This window comes from Homarus americanus, unplaced genomic scaffold (assembly GCF_018991925.1).
Source record: "Homarus americanus isolate GMGI-L3 unplaced genomic scaffold, GMGI_Hamer_2.0 scaffold7626, whole genome shotgun sequence".
NCBI lineage: Eukaryota > Metazoa > Arthropoda > Malacostraca > Decapoda > Nephropidae > Homarus > Homarus americanus.
Window position 1 is genome coordinate 18,661,166 of NW_024718273.1, and position 22,175 is coordinate 18,683,340.

The following is a 22,175-nucleotide window of genomic DNA, read 5'->3' on the forward strand; positions in this document are numbered from 1 at the left end:
ACTCAGAATAGCTTACTAAGCGAGATGGAGCTGGTAGCAGCTGTGTGACTGTCTGAGGGACAGTTTATCGACTTCTACTGTAAAGGCAACTTCTTGATTCTCGTCAGCCAATATCTTCCTGCAGGACATTAGATTTGTTCTCGTTGGTCTAACTCTAGACCCCTAACCGTGAGTGTGATTGTGAACTGTTGAATCCTCTGAGAACTCTAAATAACTTTAATAAGTGTAATTATATACTGTATATTGATCGTATTATTCAAACTGTGTCCTGGTGTATCAGCAGTTGTTATATGTGAAATGTATTCAACAGGTTTTGACCGAATTATACTCATCGCGTCAACGACAAGGGTCTTATTGTCCTGCACAAACCAAAATCACTCCTATGAGCGATTACACTGTTATAGGAAATGCTGTAGAAACTGGCGACCAACAGTTGAAGTGGTTGCCACAGACAGCATGAGATGTATTTAGTTGATGTAGGGTTTTTAGTCTTCAGAAAGGCTGTATTGAGATTTCTCCGCTAAGTTATACGCAAAAAATATGTAAGAAAGACGGGAAAGCATCTACCTTTATCGATAAAAAAAACCCGTGAGCCACTGAGCTCTGTTGGCCTCTGTCAGCAACGCGGCTAACTAAAAGCCCGGGGCGCGTGAGGGTAGCGTTTCATGTTTCCATGGTAACCAGCAGAGTGAGACGTCTTTGCCTTGACGTTCTTAATATACACAAGCACACACACAGACAATCACATAATAATTTTATCTGATCAACGATATATATATAGCAACGTGAAACACAAGCTTACCTGACCTGACCTAACGAAAACTAAACTCGATTTACCTAACCTAACCCAGTTTTATTTCCCATTTCCAAATAAGAGTATGAAAATAAAATTATCAGAAACAAATAGGAAAATGTTACTGCAAATTTAATTGTGTTCACAGTATAGGTCGAGTTTGTTTACTTTTTCACAGGCTTAGGTAAGGTTAGGTCAGGCTCTAATGGGTTCTGTGCATTGTCATAAAATTTTCTTACTTAGTATCACCCAAACAACATGTGAAAATTTGGTACAATTCCATAAAGTCCTTCTTGTTCTGACCGTCTCCTATACCAGTGTAGTATATACGTCCATCAGTTCCTTACTTAAATCTGATTGGTGGACTAAAATAAATACCCACCAAATAACAGCCAATAGGAGAAGAGAGCAGTCAGTCAGCACAACACCCCCCAACTTATGTTTTCCTGTTGGATATTATTCTCCATTCCGTTGTTACGGATGCTATAATACTGGAAATGTGACGATTGGCGATGTAGTTGCATTTCCCGGCGCTTTAAATAACACAAAAACAACTGCCCCCAAAGACCATACAAGACTGACGCTCTCAGTGAGTCTCCAAGGTGCGGCAGGGAATCTCCTAGGAGAGGCCGGGGCCCATGGGACCCACCCAGAGGCAGCGGGTGATCTGGGTCCCACCCAGGTAATGTGGTGCGCCCTAGGACCCTCCTAGGCGCGTTTGGGGACCCTTCCAAGGGCGACTGGGACTCATTGGACCCTCCCAGGGACGGCGGCGCCCCCTGGAATCATACCATGGCTGGTGGGGGCCCCAGGAACCCTCCTAGGGGCGGCAGAGCCCCTGCAACCCTCCCAGAAGCGGCGAGAATACTAACGACCCTCCTAGGGGCGGTGGAGGCCCGCGATACTTTCCCAGGTGTGACAGCGCCTCTAGGGACCATCCCAGGGTAGGTGGGACCTGCTAAGACCCTCCCAGGGACGGTAGGAGGCTTTGGGACCCACCAGGGGCGGTCGGAGCATTTGGAACACTCCAGGGTCTGCACTTCCAGGGGCCCTATAGCATACCTGGTCGTGCCTTGGTACATATTATATACGTCCATCAGTTCCTTACTTAAATGTGATTGGTGGACTAAAATATCTACCCACCAAATTACAGCCAATAGGAGAAGAGAGCAGTCAGTCAGCACACCAACTTATGTTTTCCTGTTGGATATTATTCTCCATTCCGTTGTTAAGGATGCGATAATACTGGAAATGTGATGATTGGCGATGTAGTTGCATTTCCCAACGCTCTAAATAACAGAAAAACAATTGCCCCCAAATACCATAGAGGACTGATGCTCTCAGTGAACCTCCAAGGTTCGGCAGGGAACCTCCTAGGAGTAGCCGGGGCCCTTGGGGCCCACCCAACGGTAGCGGAGGCCCCAGGGCCCCAAACAGAGGCAGCGGGGACCTGTGTCCCAACCAGGTAAGGTGGTGCCCCTGGGACTCTCCCAGGTGCATTCTGGACCCTTCCAAGGGCGGCTGGGACTCATTGGATCCTCCCAGGGACGGCGGCGCATCTTGTTATCCTCCCGTGGATGGCGGGGGTCCCAGGAACCCTCCTAAAGGCGGCAGGGTCCCTGCACCCCTCCCAAAAGCTACGAGGGTACTAAGAACCCTCCCAGGGGCGTTGGAGGCCTGTGGTACCTTCCTAGATGTGCCAGCGCCCCTAGAGCCCTTCCACGATAGGCGGGACTGCTGAGACCCTCCCAGGGATGGTATGGGGCCCTGGGACCCTCCAGGTGCGGTGGGGGGCCTTGGGATACTCCAGGGGCCGCACTTTCAGGGGCCCTATAGCATACCTGGTCGTGCCTTGGTACATATTATATACGTTGTTACGCCGTCTCTTAATTTACTTAAATATCCAGGTTCTAGACGTAACCAAACAAACAGTGAAGTAAATTAAAAGAGAATAAAAATAAATAAAGTAAACCTTTAAGAATTTAATTTATTAAATATTAACACAATAAAGAGCCTCGTAGACTGTCACAACAAATTGATTCACCATCGAAACTTATAAGACACTAATGATACTAAACATCGAAACATCAAAAGAATAAAAATAAAGCATTGGATTACGTTAACACTGCATAAACATATAAAAACTATCACTGAAATTAACAAACGTGAAACAACACTGAATTACTTGAATACAACTTAGCAAATACTGATGGACACAAACAGAGACATAAATAGGTACTCACATAGATATACCACATTGGTGGCGACAGGAACAACACAAATAAATTAAGTATAAGTAACAAGTGACACTCAAAGGATGTGCACTGTATGACAAGAGAACTGAACTAACTCAAGCCAGTTGGTGGGTCCTATATATAAGGTCGGCTCCCGCCACGCGACCCGCCGGTGGGTCGTTTAACGATGCAGATGGTCGTTAGAGAACAAAGAATGCTGGTTACAATACAAAATAAAGAAACAAGATGGGCTTGAACAAATAATGACAGTTAAAACCTTAACAACACAGGGTAAGGTGACTAGAATATATAATAGTAAATTTAACACATCATTACAGGAATAATATGGAACATGGGAGCATGTTATATATAAAAAAAATGGAAAAAATACGACACGGTCGTAACAACGTCCATCAGTTCCATACTTAAATCTGATTGGTGGAGTAAAATGTATACCCACCAAATTCCAGCCAATAGGAGAAGAGAGCAGTCAGTCAGCACAACACCCCAACTTATGTTTTCCTGTTGGATATTATTCTCCATTCCGTTGTTAAGGATGCGATAATAGATTTGCGATCTATTTTCATTTCCCAGCGCTCTAAATAGCACAAAAACAACTGCCCCCAAATACCATAGAGGGCTGACGCTCTCAGTGAGCCTCCAAGGTGCGGCAGGGAACCTCCTAGGAGTAGCCGGGGCCCTTGGGACCCACCCAGGGGCAGCGGAGGCCCCAGGAACCCACCCAGAGGCATCGGGGGACCGAGGTCCCACCCAGGTAAGGTGTGCCCTCTGGGACTCTCCCAGGTGCGTCAGGGACCTTTCAAGGGCGGCTGGGACTCATTGGACCCTCCCAGGGACGGAGGCGCACCTTGTTATCCTTCCATGGATGGCGGGGGTCCCAGGAACCCTCCTAGGGGCGGCAGGGCCCTGCAACCCTCCAGAAGCGCGAGTGTGCTAAGGTCCTCCCAGGGGCGGTGGAGGGCAGTACTTTCCCAGGTGTGACAGTGCCTCTAGGGACCCTCCCAGGGATTGCAGGGGGCCCTCCAGGGGGTGAGGGCCCTTGGGACTCCAGGGGCCGCATTCAGGGGCCCTATAGCATACCTGGTCGTGCCTTGGTACATATTATATATGTCCATCAGTTCCATACTTAAATCTGATTGGTGGAGTAAAATGTATACCCACCAAATTCCAGCCAATAGGAGAAGAGAGCAGTCAGTCAGCACAACACCCCAACTTATGTTTTCCTGTTGGATATTATTCTCCATTCCGTTGTTAAGGATGCGATAATAGATTTGCGATCTATTTTCATTTCCCAGCGCTCTAAATAGCACAAAAACAACTGCCCCCAAATACCATAGAGGGCTGACGCTCTCAGTGAACCTCCAAGGTGCGGCAGGGAACCTCCTAGGAGTAGCCGGGGCCCTTGGGACCCACCCAGGGGCAGCGGAGGCCCCAGGAACCCACCCAGAGGCATCGGGGGATCGAGGTCCCACCCAGGTAAGGTGGTCCCCCCTGGAACCCTCCCAGAGGACCCCTGAACGCGCCCTCTTTATGGCAGAAGCGCATCCAGGGGCCTTCCTTAGGCAACAGCGTCCACAGTGGCATTCCCAGGGGAGGTGGCGGCCCCAAGGGCCTTCAGACAGGAGGCGGTGTCCCTCTCAGGGACGGCGGTGGCCATGCCAGGGGCAGTGGAGGCCCCCCATGGCCCTCTCATGTGCATTGGCGCCCCCTCAGAGCCTCTGCCAGGTGTGGTGGTGCCCCCAGGGTCCCTCCCAGGGGCCCTGCCAAGAGCAATGGCACCACCAGGGACAGAGGCGCTGCCAGGGCCTTGCCTGGAGCGCTTTCACCCCCAGGGGCCCTCCCAGGGGTGGTCGCTACCACAGGGGGCCCTGCCAGGGGTGGTCTCGACCCCAGGGGCAGTGGCGCCCCCAAGGCCTCTCCCAGGGGCCCTACCAAGGGCGGTGGCAATCCCACGGGCCTTGCCAGAGGCAGTGGCGGCCCCAGGGGCCCTGCCAGGGACGGTGGCGGCTCTAGGGGCCATTTCAGGGACAGAGGCGCCCCTGGGTGCCCTGACAGGGTCCGCAGCGCTCCCAGGGACCATGGTACCCCAGGAGCCCTCTCATGGGCAGTGGCGCCACCAAGGGACCTGCTAAAGATGGTTGGGGCCCCGGGGGACCCGTCAGCAGCAGTGGCGCCCCACAGGACCCTCAAAAGGACAGCGGCACTCCCATGGTGCAGCAGCAGTCAAAGGGGCCCTCCCAGTGACCGTGGAGCTTCCAGGGGCCCTCTCAGTGACCGTGGAGCTTCCCAAGGGCCTCTACCAGGTGCGGTGGACCTGACAGGTACCGTGGCTCCCCCAGGGACTCTGCCAGCCCCAGGAACGGTGGCGCCCCTAGAGGCCTTCCCAGGGACAGCAGCAGACCCAGGGGCGGCGGCGGACCCTCCCAGGGATCGCGGCTCTCCCAAGGACCATGGCGCCATCAGGGGCCCTCTTAGGGGTGGTGGCACTTCCAAGGGCCCTCCTAGGGGCAGTGATGCCCCCAGGAGCCCTGCCAGAGACGGTGGCGCCCTCAGGGTCAGCAGTGCCCCCAGTGGCAGTGGCGCCTCCATGAGCCCTGCCTTGAGCAGTGGCGACCCTGAATCCCTCCCAGGGACGGTGGTGCCCCAATGGGCCCTCCCAGACACAGCAAGCACCTCCTGGGGACTGTGGCGTCCTCCCAGGAACCTCTGCACCTCATTGATCCACTCATGGGCGGTGGCGCCACCAGGGGCCTAGCCAAGGGCAGTGATGCTCCGAGGGCTCTCCCAGGAATGGCAGCGTCCCCAAGGACCCTCTTGGAGGCCCTGCCAGAGGCGATGGCTCCCTCAGGAGCCCTGCCAGTGACAGTGGCATACTAACCACACGAATAAGATGACCCTAATGCATCAGCGAAGTTAGATAGGCTTACGAACCCTACCTATGATAGTCCTACACGAAATGGAAGAGATTTAGGTGTTGAAGACTACCGTTAAAAGAATAATTCCTACCTGCAGGTTCTTCATGTAAGAGGGTGATTAAAACTCCAGGGCATCAACTCCTACATCTAAAATGTTGCCCTGATGTGCAACATGATACTAAAGCTGGCCACAGTATTATGTGCTTGATGATGGAGAAGCCTCTCAAGGTGTTACCTAACTTTGGATTCCTGTATTATCAAGCTGAAGTGCCGGCCTGTGATATGCTCACCTGGTACCCTTTGTACAGAAACCAGTGAAACAGAGACCAGTGGATAGGGACAGCTCTGGTCGGCCCAGCTGCTATCAGGCATATTGAAGCTGGATGCCACAGTAACGTAAGTTGCTATATTGTACCTTAATGCTGAAGTAAGCTGGTACAATGCTATCAAACTTCCACATAATCCAACATAAGATTCCAGCTTTATCTGTATTAGGATGAAGCACAGAGCTACAATACAGAATCTTGCACATTTCATATTATCCAGAGCAGATCTCACACAGTCCCACTTCATCCACATAAAATCTCAGATTTCTATGTTGCCCAGAAAAGAATTTCAAATTCAATATTATCCATACTAAAACAGGATTTCACTTTCAACAATATCTATGATATTATTTACAGATCAGTGAAACCTGAGATTACAGTATATTACTTCCCACAGCCTGAGAGGATAAAAAGTTGACTGATACAAAAGAACATACGTATATTTATTCATTTATATTATTATGTATAAAAAAAAATCCTATACAAATTAATAACAAAACTTTAAAAGCAACATTTAGAAAAAATTTAATTCTTATATATATATCACCATAAACATTTTCTAAAGTCAAGGAGTGACTGCCATTCCTGCAACCATTAGTTCCTCTTGATGTTGCTCTATCAGTGTTTCCTTCCCTAACAACAGCAATATATCTCATCATTCTAACACCAGACTCCATTTAATACTTTTTCCATTACCTAAGTACTATAGTAACACATCAGGAGCCTCAAATATTAATGGAGCAACAACTAGTAGTAGTTGGATAACCGAGAATCTTTTCTTAATATGGGACTAAAAGACCATTCCAAATTGTTGACAGTGCTCACACAAGCAATGCTCTAACACTGAACATAAACTTTCTCTGCACATACAACAGACATTATTAATATTTGGAATGATGTTAATATTGTAAAGCCAAGATATACTTCATGCCTCAATCACCGGCAGAAAGAAAAAACTAAATTAAAAACAATCATGTGCGACCTCTATTTCAATAAATCCAGATGTTAAAAATACTAATGATGAGGTATGTTTTGTGCTTCCAGCACTGAAACCAGGACTAATATGTCCATTATGGTACTTCCAGATGTGATTTAAGTGACTATGCAACTACAGTTTGTGTGAAAAAGTAATGAAACAAACTCTGGGTTTTCATCCTTCTTTTTTCACTTTATAAATTAGCACCGGGTGGGGGGAGGGGAGGGTGGGGGGGCAAGAGATAAGTATAGACTAATTGCACAATTTGTCACTGTCGACTAGATTTTTTATGACTATTATATCCAGGCAAAATTCTCCACAATAAGATTTGTCAACACCTAACCACCCACACCTACATACAGTACACGTTCATTGACATCAAATAAATATAAAATGTATAATAAAATATGACGTGAATATACAAAATCAGACTACAGTATATGTACATAATAAAGCGTAATAGTGAGACCAATCACCAGAAAAACCAACTTCTTAACTAAACCAGAACTGTACAGTACATTGAATGGCATGCTGACCTGAGGGGCTTACTCTCACCAAGGATAACTGACTCTACATATTAATGCACATAATATAGTACAGTACCAGCATTTTTACATAATAAAAACAACAAATAAACAGATCACAAACACATCACCAGTGTTTTAAATAACAATGGAAAAAATTAAATACAAAATTATAAAATATTCCGAGTGTTTGGTATAATATTGCTATTCAGTGAACCCTCGAAAATCCGAACTAAAACGGGGGACCACCTGTCCGGAAAAACCGATTGTACAAATTTTCCGGCGAATGATAATTGATATAAGAAACACCAAAATACAGTACTAATGCAGTGATAAACAAATTACCATATATAAACCATGCATTTACCTGTGATGACATAATAAGAAACTTGTATCATTATTAGAGTGAATGAAATAATATTCCCACAAACAACAATTGTCAACTCTGTTTGTGTTTCCTACCTCCTCGGGCACCTGTGTCCAGGCAACTGACGGGTCAAGCAGCGCCCACGGGCCTAAACTGTTCTTAGCTCTGGTTTGGGAATGTTTCTTAGGGAAACTTCTAGGAGGCTTCTTAGCCCAGAACCCCCAAATTTTTTGTCCGGATCTTCCGGATCTGGATCTTCGAGAGTTTACTGTATTTACAAAAATTTGTGTTGTACAGATCATCCCTTTTCTTCTTGAACACAGAGAAATACGAAGAGAGAAAAAATCAGATTTACTTATATTATGGCACAGTTACACCTCCAGAGTATACACTCCTAACATGGATTCAGAATCAGAATTTTAGTAAGACTTACAAAAAATATATATTGTATATAGTTATTATTTTTGTTGTTTAAAGAAGCAGATTAATGCCCAGTCTTATTCCATCAATGAAGAGAGGCACCATGGAACCTGTTCAACTTTCCAAAGCTACTTAAAAGTACTGTATACCAGTGCACTCGATAACTCACAAAACAATCCCTCACACTGTGCCACCTCACTACACTCCTCTCTAAACTTGGTGGGACGGGTACACCGATCTTACAGTGAAAAAATTCATTCACAATATTATAACTTATTGCACAAAAGCTGAGAATATATGATAGTATATTTCAACATCTCAACTGTAAAGTCCTACAACATGTTTTTCATTTGGAAACATTACAATAGCAAAAATTACTTCTTCATTATCATGATATAAATCTAACAAACCAAATAGTAACAAATTACAACTCCTGGCTCATAATAAGAAATACTATGGTGTATATTTAATATATGCAACTTAATGCAATGATTTGTCAGATCTTTTGAGTTTAAGAAGATTACAACATAGAATCTTATTAATAAGTACAATTTCATTCAAAATAATCTACATTGTTTTCTTTTATTATGATATAAAAAAGGTACAAAGTACAAAAGTTGTGTTTACACCCCCTAGCGTTATGTTCCAAAACCCACGACAAAGAATCTGGGTAAACTGACAGTGAAGCTTCGAGTCTTAATGGGGAACTTGACCCAAATTTTTCGTCGTGGGTTTCAAAACATAAGGCATGGTAAGTGTAATACGACTTTTTTCTTTGACTGTACCTTCACCGTACATTATACAGAACTATGGAACAAAAGTCTTCTTTCTGCCTTCCAACAAAATGGTTCTCTACTTCTTATGTGAAAACTTATAATCATCCAAATTTATGGCAAACGGGCATCTCCTATAACAGGAATGTACATCAACACACACATCACACACTACCATCCGCTGCCTTCAGTGATGTATTTTGCATAAGCAATTGATGCTAGTTCCTTGGTAAATTCTTCTATGACAATCAATGCTTCAAACTTCCGCTCATCTTCATCTCGCCTGTGAGAAAAATAACATTACAAAGTTAAAGTCAAAAGTAAACTCATTATCTTATTAATTTATTCCACTTAGCTTGAATTATATATCATTAGTCAGCAGTACGTGAAGTGTCTTCCTTTCATACACATTACGTTCTTAAGTACAGTATTTAAGAGAATATTAAGTGAAAAGTAAGACTAACCTAAATACAAGAGGAAAAAGGAAGTAAATTCGTAAAGGAACTCTCCTTCTCATGGTGGAACTCATGAACAACTACTGATATGAGAGGATGTACTTGACACAAACTCTTAATATTGGACAAAAATTTAATTTGTGATGGTTCTTATAGGAAGACATCAGCTCTCTTGTGAAATGCTAAACAGCCATCACATAAAAAGGGGTCTCAGACAAATGGTGTTTTGTGTGCATGCTAGAAAATAATTGTCTTTACATCTTCTTACATAGTCTTTCAAGCTTACCAAAGAGACAATTATTACAATCATCATAACTACTGAAGCTGGAACTTCCAATAACAAAAGAGTCAAAGAAGAATGTACAAGACATGCATATCATAATGTTCAGTCGATCAAAGGACTATCTGTATTTGGAGGATCAATGAATTCCAGAATGAACACTACGACTCTTGTTGTTTAGGTAACGTTGTCAAAATCCTTCATTCGTTGTGTCATATTATCTAACACAATTTTGTATGGATAGTTTTTTGATTAACTGTACATACAATACCCTTCATACTTCTGAACTCACTCAAAGTCAAATTCCTCCATTGTACCCAAGAGCTGGTATCGGGTGACCTTCAGATGATCCAGATAATCTTGGCGCTCAACTATTGGTTGATAAATTTTAGACACTACAGAGGAGAGGACGGTGAAGGGTGTGCGTACGCCCCCTGACAATGTTATGGTGGGGTTGAGCAGGAACTCATGGAGGTGTGGGTGTGGCAGTAATGCTAGAGTGGCTACCAGTGATGTCACCTGAAGATTGATGTCATAGTCCTGTGGATAATATAAAACAAACAAAAATTACTACTTTATTACTTGAGGGCAGCTTTACACAGTACTGTAAGTGGTTCATATTGAAAAGATAGCTGGTTTTACCTCAGGTTAATGAAATGTATATTTATTGTTATCAACTTACTCTCAAAATGGCATTTTTTCTTATTATAACAATAAAAGATCCTCACATATTACAGTTAATTCACATACTCACAAATTATAGATCCATCTAATATTACCTTTAGAGGCTGGGAGAGCAAAAAGTGATACACATACAGATACAATTATCTCAAGACAAAGTAAAACACATGAACTGCTTACTTGATCAGGCAGATGTTCCAGGAAATCCATGAGCATACTGAGGAACGGTCCCTCATAGAATGTGTTTCCCTCTGCTTCAGCCCGTGACTCCCGAGATGCAGTTGATGAGGAATCTGATGGACACTCTGGTGTTACAGCTTCTCTTGGCCAGCCAAATGATGCACATGACTAAAAGAGAAAAGGTGATGAAACAGAGATACAGTACAGTATATAAAACAATTTAAATACTTTCAAATTGTCAAAAATCTTATTTAAGATGCTGGGATTTGAAGAGGTATGCCATCATTAAAATGCATAGATATGCTTTAATTGTTTCTTAAAATCCCTCCTAATGTGCTAAGTGTTGTAACTCATTTAAGGGCAGGTCACTTAACAATTCTCATCATACACAGAACTTAAATACACTATGGTAACACATACTTGTAGAATATACCCTGTATGACCAACTGTTCACTTATTTCCTCAAGCATAATAAGTAGTTAAAGGAGCAGAAAAGATCACCTAAACAGAAATGTGGACAAACATAGAGTAATTGCAGGCACTAGTACATGATGTGAGACTATGAAAGTAAAAAGAGCACCAAGTCAAATTCAGGAGAATCTTCTTCCAAGAGATTTGATGCCTAGTGGGCCAAGACTGTTTTTAAACCTGGTTATACTTCTTGAACAAGTGTTTACAAGGCTGGACCCTGTTAACAGTTATATTAATTTCAAGATTTTCAAGCTATCTGGGGGGGGGGGGTCAGATCAGGTGCAGTTAAGTTACATTAATGTTATGTTAAGGTGAATTAGGTTAGGTTTGTGTCAGGGTGAATTAAGCATTGGGGCTAATCATCCAGTGATGCAAATTCTTATTATAAAAACCTTTCAAGGTACAGTAACTCACCCGGCACACGTCCCTGTATTGACGCTGAGCATCTGCCATGTAGCTCTCAAAGTCATCCTTAGTAGTAGATCTCAGGTCCTCAGGCACCACTGTCAAGAACCTGTGTAAAACATCCAGATTTATGGTGACTACAAAGAAGATAAGCTGAAGGAAATTCTAAGACAACAACTGAAAACAATGATGGAAAAAGTAATATAATGCTGGATGGGAGGGAAGAAGAGGAGACGAGGGTGGGAGGGAAGAAGAGGAGACGAGGGTGGGAGGGAAGAAGAGGAGACGAGGGTGGGAGGGAAGGGGAGGGGAGAGTAGGGGGGAGGGGGTTTAGGAGATGAGGTCCTGAGAACTCCAAGAAGACAGCTAGACTACATTTGTTGAGCATAAAGCATGACAATTTATCACACACAAAAAAAATTAAATTAGATTGGAAAATATACAAAGGTCACAGTAAAAAATAAAACAAATGCATACAACATCTAACTCAAACACGCATCAGGCACTTGAGAAATTGAAAAAGTTTATTGTTATGGAAAATAAAGACGAACCAGGATAAATCTGACGTAAGAACTGGTAATGAGGTAAGCAATAGAAAAAAGTAAAAAAATTCAGATGTGACATACTGTACTGTACCATATATATACTCGTGTATAAACTGATCTCGCTTATATTTTGACTACACTCCCCTGTACCGATTTGGGGTAAAAAACAAAAAAACAAAAAAAGCTCGAGTTTTTCATATATCTCTTGTATTATTTGACCGTAGTTTTTGAGAAATACTGAATATAATCCTGAACATAATTTGTAGCAAGACACCAGACTCACACCATCATGTTTTGGCCCTGACCACCACCACAGTCGACACATGAACACTGTTACCAATTATGAAACTGAATTTCCGCCAGTTATCAACTCCTATGAGGAATTATATACCGTATACTGTATATCCAAAATTACGAGGTGAAAAATAACCTTAACAAAGCTCAAAACTTGGCCTGGAGTGGTAGGGAGAGGGCAATGGATGTGGCTATGGTGACGAGTTTTATATTACTATTACAAATGCAAAACTGTTATGAAATACTGAAAAAAAAGCCATTAGGTTGATTAATTGTGGTAATTACATATACTACTGTAGAGCACTGTACTCACCTCTTGACAATTTTGTTAATGTTAGCTGGTGCCAGAGTTCTACTGATGGCTGGTGATCCTGGGGAAGTTTCACCTGTGTGTATACATTAGTATTATCATGAGAGTCTGGCCTGTGTGTACATGTACAGCACTGTATAGTATTACAGGTACTCTAGTCCCCAATTTACAAACGTCCGGTTTATAAAAATCTGGAGTAATGGAGAAAAAAAATTGTGTCCCAGGCAACAATTTACATATGAAAAATCCTATGTTACGAAAACTTTTCCATTTTTTTTCAAAGTATTGTTAGATGCTGATGGTGACACAGGCATCTCAGGGCTTCCTGTACTGGATCTGGCCAGTTTAAAATAACAATTAAGTTAACACCAATGTACAGTACTGTACTATACTGTATTAAGATTGGTTAATTAAGCTAATAAAAAAATATAGTGTTTTTGTTATCATGGCTCACAGGATCGCTCCATGAAGCAGTGGCATGACAATCACTCAAGATATATCCATCATGGCAATGCTGAGTGTTTAGTATCTCTGGTGTCAGTGGAAAGAACAAAATGTGAAATGGACAAATTTAGCACTTGCCAAGATAAAGCCTTTTCAAAAATCAATTAAAGTGAAAGTAAAACATTTCAACATGTATGCAGTATACATACAGTGCAGTCACTACAAAATTAAAACCATATGTTTTGACTGGGCCTTACTGTCTTGCACTGCATCACAAATACTGTACAGTAGTTTTAAGTACAGTACCTACTGTGATTTCTCATCAGTCTAATATTATTACTGCATTTCATTTATTATGCTATTATAGGCTTATAATCATTATGTACACCAAAATTTGTCATTGAAATCATGTTTTTACAACATTTTAAGACTTTTGGGAAAGTTTCTTTTTGTATATCAGCTGCTATAATGGGAGTCTATTGGAAAATGGGATGAGATTTATAACAAATAAATTTATGAAATGTTTTTTGAAGTGGAACCTTTTAGTAAATTGGGGACAACAGTACCTGTATTATTATTATTGTTATAAGCAACCACTAGTGTATAGTACTGTACTTAGAGGTTATCAGCACAAAGCCTACTGCTGTATCACCTACAAATATACTACAGTATTCTATTGGTGCCAGACTTTATAAAGTAGATATACACAGGGTGATAAAAAAATCCCTATGCATCTGACATACGTAAATACTGTACATGCTATACAGTATAGTTATTTACTTTACCTTTTTTTTACTTACAGTAAATACTAGAAATATTCACAGTAAATATAGTTAATTACTGCCAGGAAATTGGACCTTTTTGATCACCCTGTATATACTGTACCTGTATATATGATGGTAGATATAATGGACAAAAGGAACTATTGATTTACAGGCATCCTCTGGCTTAAGGAAGAGCTCCATTTCAGAATAATGTTAGTAAATCAAAGGATGCCTGTACAGTATCAGAAAATTTCATGTCCACAATAAAACAAAATGACTCGGGAAAGATATACTTCTTCTTACTGTACTCGTCCACTTCCACACACAACGTCCCTCTACTTACGTCCACCTCTTGTGTGGGCTTCCTTGCCTTCGTACCATCATGCACACTGTCAGTTAACTTTGCCAACTAATCATCCTTCCAACTTTTTCAGTGCTCACAGCATCTTATTAGCCTTTGTACAAGTATCAACTGATGATACATCATCCCATGCCAAACATTTACTTCATGCCTACTTTCTTTACCCAATAACAGGTATATTTTTAAGTCACATAATCTTACACAGATAAAAAATTAAACTTTCAAAGTCTACCAAAAACTTGTATATATTTACTACTGCAACTAATAAGTGAAAATGAATCTTATAAGTCTATTAAATGGCAACAGTTTAATCAAATTCCCATTGTAAAATAAATAAAAAGACAGTTAACTCCCAATAACTCAGGATATATGGGGCTCTAACCATCCCACGTTATCGAGGGACTTTTGCTTCCTTCATCTCATTCACTTTTCATAATAATAACCCCTTGTGTCCCACCCCAATATTCAAGGATTTCAACTTCATTTCCCTCCTACTAGACCTTGGTGATGGTGCAGACGCCGTATCTATGAGGGTTAAATAAAACTTGTCACAAACAGTGAAAAATAAGGAAAACAAGAAGAGTGACTACAGATGGTTATCCTCACAGTACAGTAGCCTGAAGTGGGTACCACACATTGCACCATCCCGAGATTGCCTCATCATAACTCAGAATATTGAGTTATGTAAAAAATAATAATTTACAGTTGAATATTTTAGTGCCAAGCCGAGTTATATAGAATCCCGAGTTACCGAATTCTGAGTTATCACGGGTCTACTGCACAGACAAAGTTTACATTTACAATGCTTAGAAGACACAAAAGATAACACTAATAATAATGTCAGGACACTATACTTATAATGAATATATAAAAGAGAAGGAGTGGGGAGGGAGGGGGGGTATGCCACAAGATGTTCTGCCTTTCTTACAGCTGGTGATAAAATATAGATGTACTCTGCTTTATGAAAAGTGACTATCTCTGTCACAAGCCCACCAAAATGTTGTACAGGGTATACAAATTATTACTCACATTTTTAACCTAAACTCTCAACAAAGTTACACAGAAACCTTTGTTACAGTCTTCCACAGAGACACTTCAAACATTAATAGACACCATAGCCACAGTCTAATAAATATCACAAAAGTAAATACAGAGTACAGTAAACTCTCGAAGATCCAGACCCAGAAAATCAGGATTTCGGACAAAAATTTGGGGGTTCTGGGCGAAGAACAGTTTAGGCCCGTGGGCGCTACGTGACCCGTCAGTTGCTTGGACACAGGTGCCCGAGGAGGTAGGAAACACAAACAGAATTGACAATTGTTGTTCGTGGGAATATTATTTCATTCACTCTAATAATGATACAAGTTTCTTATTATGTTATCATAGGTAAATGCATGGTTTATATATGGTAATTTGTTTATCACTACATTAGTACTGTATTTTTGGTGTTTCCTATATCATTTATTATTCGGCAGAAAATTCGGACAATCAGCTTTTATGGACAGGTGGTCCCCCTTTTAGTCCGGATCTTTGAGGGTTCACTGTACAAATCTTTTTCAATAATTTTACAAAAATAAAACTTAGAGACAAACCTCAGTCTCAAACTCACAATATTACATATAAATACCAAAACTCATAAACCCTACTTATAGTTACTGTACTACTATATATATTGAAAAATCTTTGTACTCTGTATTTATCTTTGTGATATTAATAAGACTGTGGCGATGGTGTCTATTAATATATATAAAGTAATTTTGTTTAAACAATAACAAACATACTGAAGAAGTGGATACAAATTTATTTTACTCTTTAGGATGAGGAGAAACAATTTGATTAACATGCATATTAATGTGATTTACAGTAGAGTAGAGTACAGTACAATACAGAAGAGTACAGTACAGTACACGGTGAGCAGTATCATGTTATCTTAAATATAGCATAAACAAACTCTTGCTGTAAACTGAGAAATGGGTAGATGAAATAAACAGACAGAAATATGACACAGAAGAACAGATAAACACAGTAGCGAGTTTATGTTTCCTAACGACAAATTAAAGTTTTGTACGGTGACGACACTTGACTCACCATCTCGGTGTTTGTACCTCTCATCCTCTTCGTCTGACCAGGAGCTCTGCTGGTGCTCCGCCGCAGAGGAGTCATGGTAGCTACGTGCTGTCATATAGTTCAACACCAGTGACTGCACGGCCATGCTGCCTGGCTTCTCCATCAGCACCTTTGTGATACATTTGCGTCTTTTATAGAGATCTCTTCGCGACAGTAAATTTTCTGATCCACAAAATATGAAGAGTATAATAAATCTTTCTGTAACACATACACAACAAGCATAAAAGATACTTTTCATTAGTACATACAGAATATTATCTAAATTTAGTGTGGTTTTCTAAGACCCAGCAAGATGTCTTATACACAAACTACTCAACAAAAAACTATTACTGTTGGTCTCTGTTATTCACTGGCATTACTGTACGTCCTAGAATAGTGATACAAATACTGAAATGACTGATAGTGGGGAATGTTTTTCCATGAGAGTTTACAGAATGAAGGGGTTACATTCCTATTCATCGATAATGTCACTCATATCAAGAAAAAGAAATAATATAATTAAGGGGTTAAGTTCCTTTGGCATAAATACAGAGGCTATTAGATTTATGTTACTATGTGGCACACTGTGTCTAACATGAACCAATGACTCTAGTTACCAGTATCTAGTGTACAGATTTCTATTAAAACATCTTAATACTGAATCTGGTGAGTTTGTGGTGAAAACAGCAATGCTACAATAAAATGAGCTTGGAGAGAATATTAGTGTGCGTGTATCCTTTGCAAGTACTGTAGTGAGACATGGTAAGTAGTCTGAACAGTGAATGTGTAGAAAGTAAATAACAATTAATGGAAAAGAGTTCCCTTATTAATGAGCAACAAAGATGTGAAATGACGAATAAATGTGAGATGGATAATTGGGACCAATATTTTAGGAAACTGTTTATTGACAGAGCTTAGCCCGACTCTCTACATCAAAAACAAAACACATTTATCCACTTAGCCTGAATTAACTGTACTGTAGTTTCCTCTATTATTAAATCAACTAGCTACAGTCATCTTACCTGTAGTAATCTGAGAGCCTGTATCTGGAGATGATGAGGTGGCTGCTGACACAAGATCATCAACTGCTGCCTCATGCTGGTCTCCCCTCCATCTAGGTCTTCAGCTTCCTCAGTTAACCATGACACAATGCCTATACAACAACACAATAGACATCCTCACACTTCATATTGAATAAAATATAATACTAAAGAAGAGCCCAAAGTTGGTGTCACTTCAGAATGTTGTGTGGCATCAGGTGACCAAAAATTGAATTACTGTAGTGTCTTCATAACACGTAGGATGCATGAATCATATAAGTGATCTTGACACTTAAAAACTGTAAGTACTGTAGTATACACATAAACAACATAATTAAACACAGAAGAATATTAAAATTGTGAATATTTCCGACTATAAAATATGCAACAAATTCCCATATTTCATGTGGTTTTCATACTAATAAGAGGAATGTATCAAGAACTAGCATCTACAGATATAAACACACACCATTCACAAGCAGTGGGGAAGAGACAGAGGTAATGATCTTGGCTGTGAGAGCAATAAAGAGGGATGTGGTGTCTTCGTCGTCACTGGTGAGATTCCCACGCAGAACACCGTCTAAGAATACCTCTCTTACGGTACTACAAATACTTGAACCCAATGCACCATCACTTACATCTACAAGCTGTAAAGTATGATACAGTATAACGATACTAACAAATTCTAAATAGAACAATAATATATAAGAAAAAATAGTAATATTTGATTCATATTTCATAAAGGGCATTCATAAAATTTACTAGTTTCAAATAAAGAGAACAATATTGGAGTCTACATATCTGTCTACCCTCATCTTACACATCATCATCCATAACACATAAGACACAAAGACAAAAACTTCCTCCGCACACCACATTATGTATTAAGCTCCTCCTTATTACTCAAACATTTCCCATTGTAACTTTAAATGTCTAATTTAACCCCATGAAGAATAAAAAAGCACATTGAAAAAAAAAAAGTTCTATTCACAGAATTTGGGTCCCACAGCACATTAAGGGCAGTGTGGATGCAGCATACCATATACTAAGCCTTTGGTACACAAGACAGCAGAATGACCAAGACTGCATTCAACAGTTTTCACTTCCCTAACTATAAAGTTATGTTGCCCATTCACATCTGAGTCAATTGTGGATGCCCCAGGGGATGAATCAACAACAGTTAATACAGGTGGTGAGTGTTTTATCCACTCAGCCACCAGAACCCTCTATTCATTAAGCACGGTGTACAATAAAAATCTATAGCCTTTTGCAACAACTACTACGGTACAGTAACGAGACATTACTCTGGGACTTTCCACACAACTCTTTACAACAGGCAACCTAAGATCATGTACCTTATCACAAAATGTGAGCCAGTACAGGAAAGTGACAACTTCTCTTCTGCCAGGAAACTCTCCAACATCTTCATCATCCTCACTGTCACTATTTTCATTAACGTCAGTCCTAGAAAAACAAATTACAAGTTTCCCTTCAACTATAGTCTACAAGGACACATATTTATGGACATATCTGCATGATAAAAGAGAAAAGATTTGACTGTTACACAGGACGTACAAGACTGGGATAGTGTAAACCCTACAACATGTAAAACAAACACACAGTAACATTATTATTTTGAGCATTTGGCTAACCACACTGGAGAAGGTTTTGTTAAGGGTTTTCAACAACACTTTTCTTGTGTGAGTGTAAACCTATCATTACAACCTTCAACAGTTGACAGTGGTTAAGTGAGTGTAAACCTATCATTACAACTTTCAACAGTTGACAGTGGTTAAGTGAGTGTAAACCTATCATTACAACCTTCAACAGTTGACAGTGGTTAAGTGAGTGTAAACCTATCATTACAACCTTCAACAGTTGACAGTGGTTAAGTGAGTGTAAACCTATCATTACAACTTCAACAGTTGACAGTGGTTAAGTTAGTGTAAACCTATCATTACAACCTTCAACAGTTGACAGTGGTTAAGTGAGTGTAAACCTATCATTACAACTTTCAACAGTTGACAGCGGTTAAGTGAGTGTAAACCTATCATTACAACCTTCAACAGTTGACAGCGGTTAAGTGAGTGTAAACCTATCATTACAACCTCCAACAGTTGAGCTGTGTTAACATAGCTTTAAGCATTGTTCTTTTGACTTTGTGTGATATTAAACTTCATATTTTTACAGTAAAAATGTAATTAATTTTATTATGCTCAGTAGTATGATAAAGGTATGATATAGTATTCCTTTCATTATTTCATCATAAATAAATTACCTTCCTAATGACAAAGGAAATAAATTAATTCTTAGTTGTATAACATACATGCTCTCCTGACACACAAATGAAACACCATTTGTACCAGTGAAGGTAAATATATAAATACTATATGAAGGTTAGTACAATTGTAAAAAGTAAATAAGTCCAAGCCAACCATCTCGGTAGAATGTAATGTAACGTTTCCTCCTCAATGAAAGACCCTTACGAAGATCTAGTAGTTCTGACCAACTGTTTCACCAGACTGTAACAGGAACCTGCTTGGTGTACCCTGGACTGAATACAGACCAGTAGAGAAGCAAGCTAATGAGTTAACTATTATACCACCAAGGAGAAGCGTGACGTACACCTGGCACGAACAAATGACTGAACAGTAGACAGAATAAGCCAAGCATATACTGTAACTGAGAATACTATGCGAGACAGAGAAACTCTAAAGGCAAGGTTGCTATCGTCAACCAGCTCGTATACTGTACCACCAAGCATGACCAATGCAAGATATTTATGAAATTAATGTTTAGTTTATATGATACCAGGTATTAGAAATATATTGGTCAAGCCCTAGTTAAGCCAGGTTCACACTAGCCCGCTCTCACAGCCGTCTCTGACATTACATAGCCATCGATGATGTCATACCGGCCCGTTTGGTGAATGTTGTGTGTGAATCTGGGAACGTCTGCTGCCCATTTCTAACATGCCCATCGACGAGTGAAATAAACCATTTTGATCTTGTCCTTTGAGACAGAAATAAGTAATGTGTTTGTATGTTAGTAATATTAAACAAAGATTCAAAATAAAAATATAATCAAATAATAATGAAATCAAACTTAACTAATATAATTATTCTTAAAATATATGCATAGCAAATCGATATTGAATATTAAAAGATCCACTACAATGATGATATAGTACAGTACAGTATACAGATTTTGAAGGTATGGCAACACTGCACATAAGGTATTTTTTCTTGAGTTTTTTCTACTCCTCTCTCCAATGGTGATATTCATCTTCTGTGGACATGAGTTTTAAACCAACCTAACCCAACAATGGACAAAATCAAACGGGATTTAGGGAAACTCAGAATAGGGGCAGGGAGAGAATATGAAACTGAAACCAAAAACCAGGACGACAATATAATAATTACCAAGAAATAATGTTGGAGACTGGGGAAAAACTTACAGGGCATAGGAGGAATGAGGCTAAAAGTGAGTGGATAGCAAATTAATAAAAGAAAATAGATAGATGAAGAAACATGATAAGATAAAATGAGGCTTACAAAAAGGAAGATGACATAAAAAGGAAATGTAAGGATAGAAGATGATGACAGAAGGCATAACTGTAGGGAAATGTACAGAAAGATTAAACAAATGAGCCAGAAAAAGGAAATAAATGGGGTGGGACTATTAAAAAAAAAGACAATAAGATCCTGTTTGAGGCAGAAGAAGTGAAAGAGTGATGGGCAGAGTACGTAGAAGAACTACACAATGATAAAGATAGAGTAAAGGTAAGAAACGAAAAGGCAATAAAGATCAAACTACCAATTCTGGAATCAGAAGTTAAGGCAGCTGCGGGCAAAATTAAAAATGACAAAGCTTGTGGGGTTGATCAGCTTCCAGTAGAATTTATAAAACAAATGGGCAAGAATGAAATCAAATTTGTGATCAAAATATGTAGCTAATTCTATATATTTCAAATGAAACCTTCCCAGTGATTTAAAAATCAATACTGTATTTGTATTACATGTAGTATTACCTAAAAAGCCAGGGGTTTTAGAGTGCACCCAGTTTAGAGCAATTAGCTTAATAAGTCATACCCACAAAGTTTTACTAATCATAATTTTAACTACAGTAAAATTAAATTTACAATAGACAGTGTGTTATGTGAAGAGCAAAATGGATTTAGAAAGGGAAAAGGAACTAGATAAGCTATATTTGGTTTGAGAATTTTGAGTGAAACGGCTTTAGAGATCCAAATATATTTATACATCTGCTCTGTTGGTTTAGCAAAAGGTTTTGATAAGGTAAAGCACAATAAACTGAAAGAGATCTTGGAAAAAAAAGGAATTAATGAAGGAGATATTAGATTTTAAAGAATCTTTACTGGCAACAGGAGGCTGCAGAGTTCGTAAATAATGAACTTACTAATTGGTTCACAGTCAGACAGGGAGTAAGATAAGGCTGTGTTCTATCTCCAACATTGTATAATATATATT

General features: G+C 40.2%; 2 protein-coding genes across 3 annotated transcripts in view; one reads left to right on the forward strand and one right to left on the reverse strand.

Moving 5' to 3' along the window:
* Positions 1-1,585: 1,585 nt before the first annotated feature.
* Positions 1,586-5,803, forward strand: LOC121859605 (collagen alpha-1(I) chain-like). Its single transcript, XM_042356543.1, has 5 exons — positions 1,586-1,737; positions 2,121-2,258; positions 3,664-3,831; positions 4,386-4,524; positions 4,586-5,803. Exons 1-5 carry the CDS (start codon positions 1,586-1,588, stop codon positions 5,801-5,803), a joined length of 1,815 nt encoding a protein of 604 aa, XP_042212477.1.
* A 908-nt stretch (positions 5,804-6,711) lies between these two features.
* Positions 6,712-22,175, reverse strand: part of LOC121859521 (FHF complex subunit HOOK interacting protein 2A-like) — a 28,031-nt gene continuing 12,567 nt past the window's right edge. For both annotated transcript variants that reach the window (XM_042356382.1, XM_042356383.1), the window contains 9 exons: positions 19,041-19,149; positions 18,155-18,332; positions 17,668-17,798; positions 16,628-16,775; positions 12,974-13,046; positions 11,831-11,930; positions 10,946-11,113; positions 10,377-10,624; positions 6,712-9,632 (listed from right to left, as the gene is read on the reverse strand). In XM_042356382.1, coding sequence (XP_042212316.1) covers positions 9,521-9,632; positions 10,377-10,624; positions 10,946-11,113; positions 11,831-11,930; positions 12,974-13,046; positions 16,628-16,775; positions 17,668-17,798; positions 18,155-18,332; positions 19,041-19,149 — 1,267 coding nt within the window. In that variant the 3' untranslated portion in view covers positions 6,712-9,520. The remainder of the gene's footprint in view (positions 9,633-10,376; positions 10,625-10,945; positions 11,114-11,830; positions 11,931-12,973; positions 13,047-16,627; positions 16,776-17,667; positions 17,799-18,154; positions 18,333-19,040; positions 19,150-22,175) is intronic.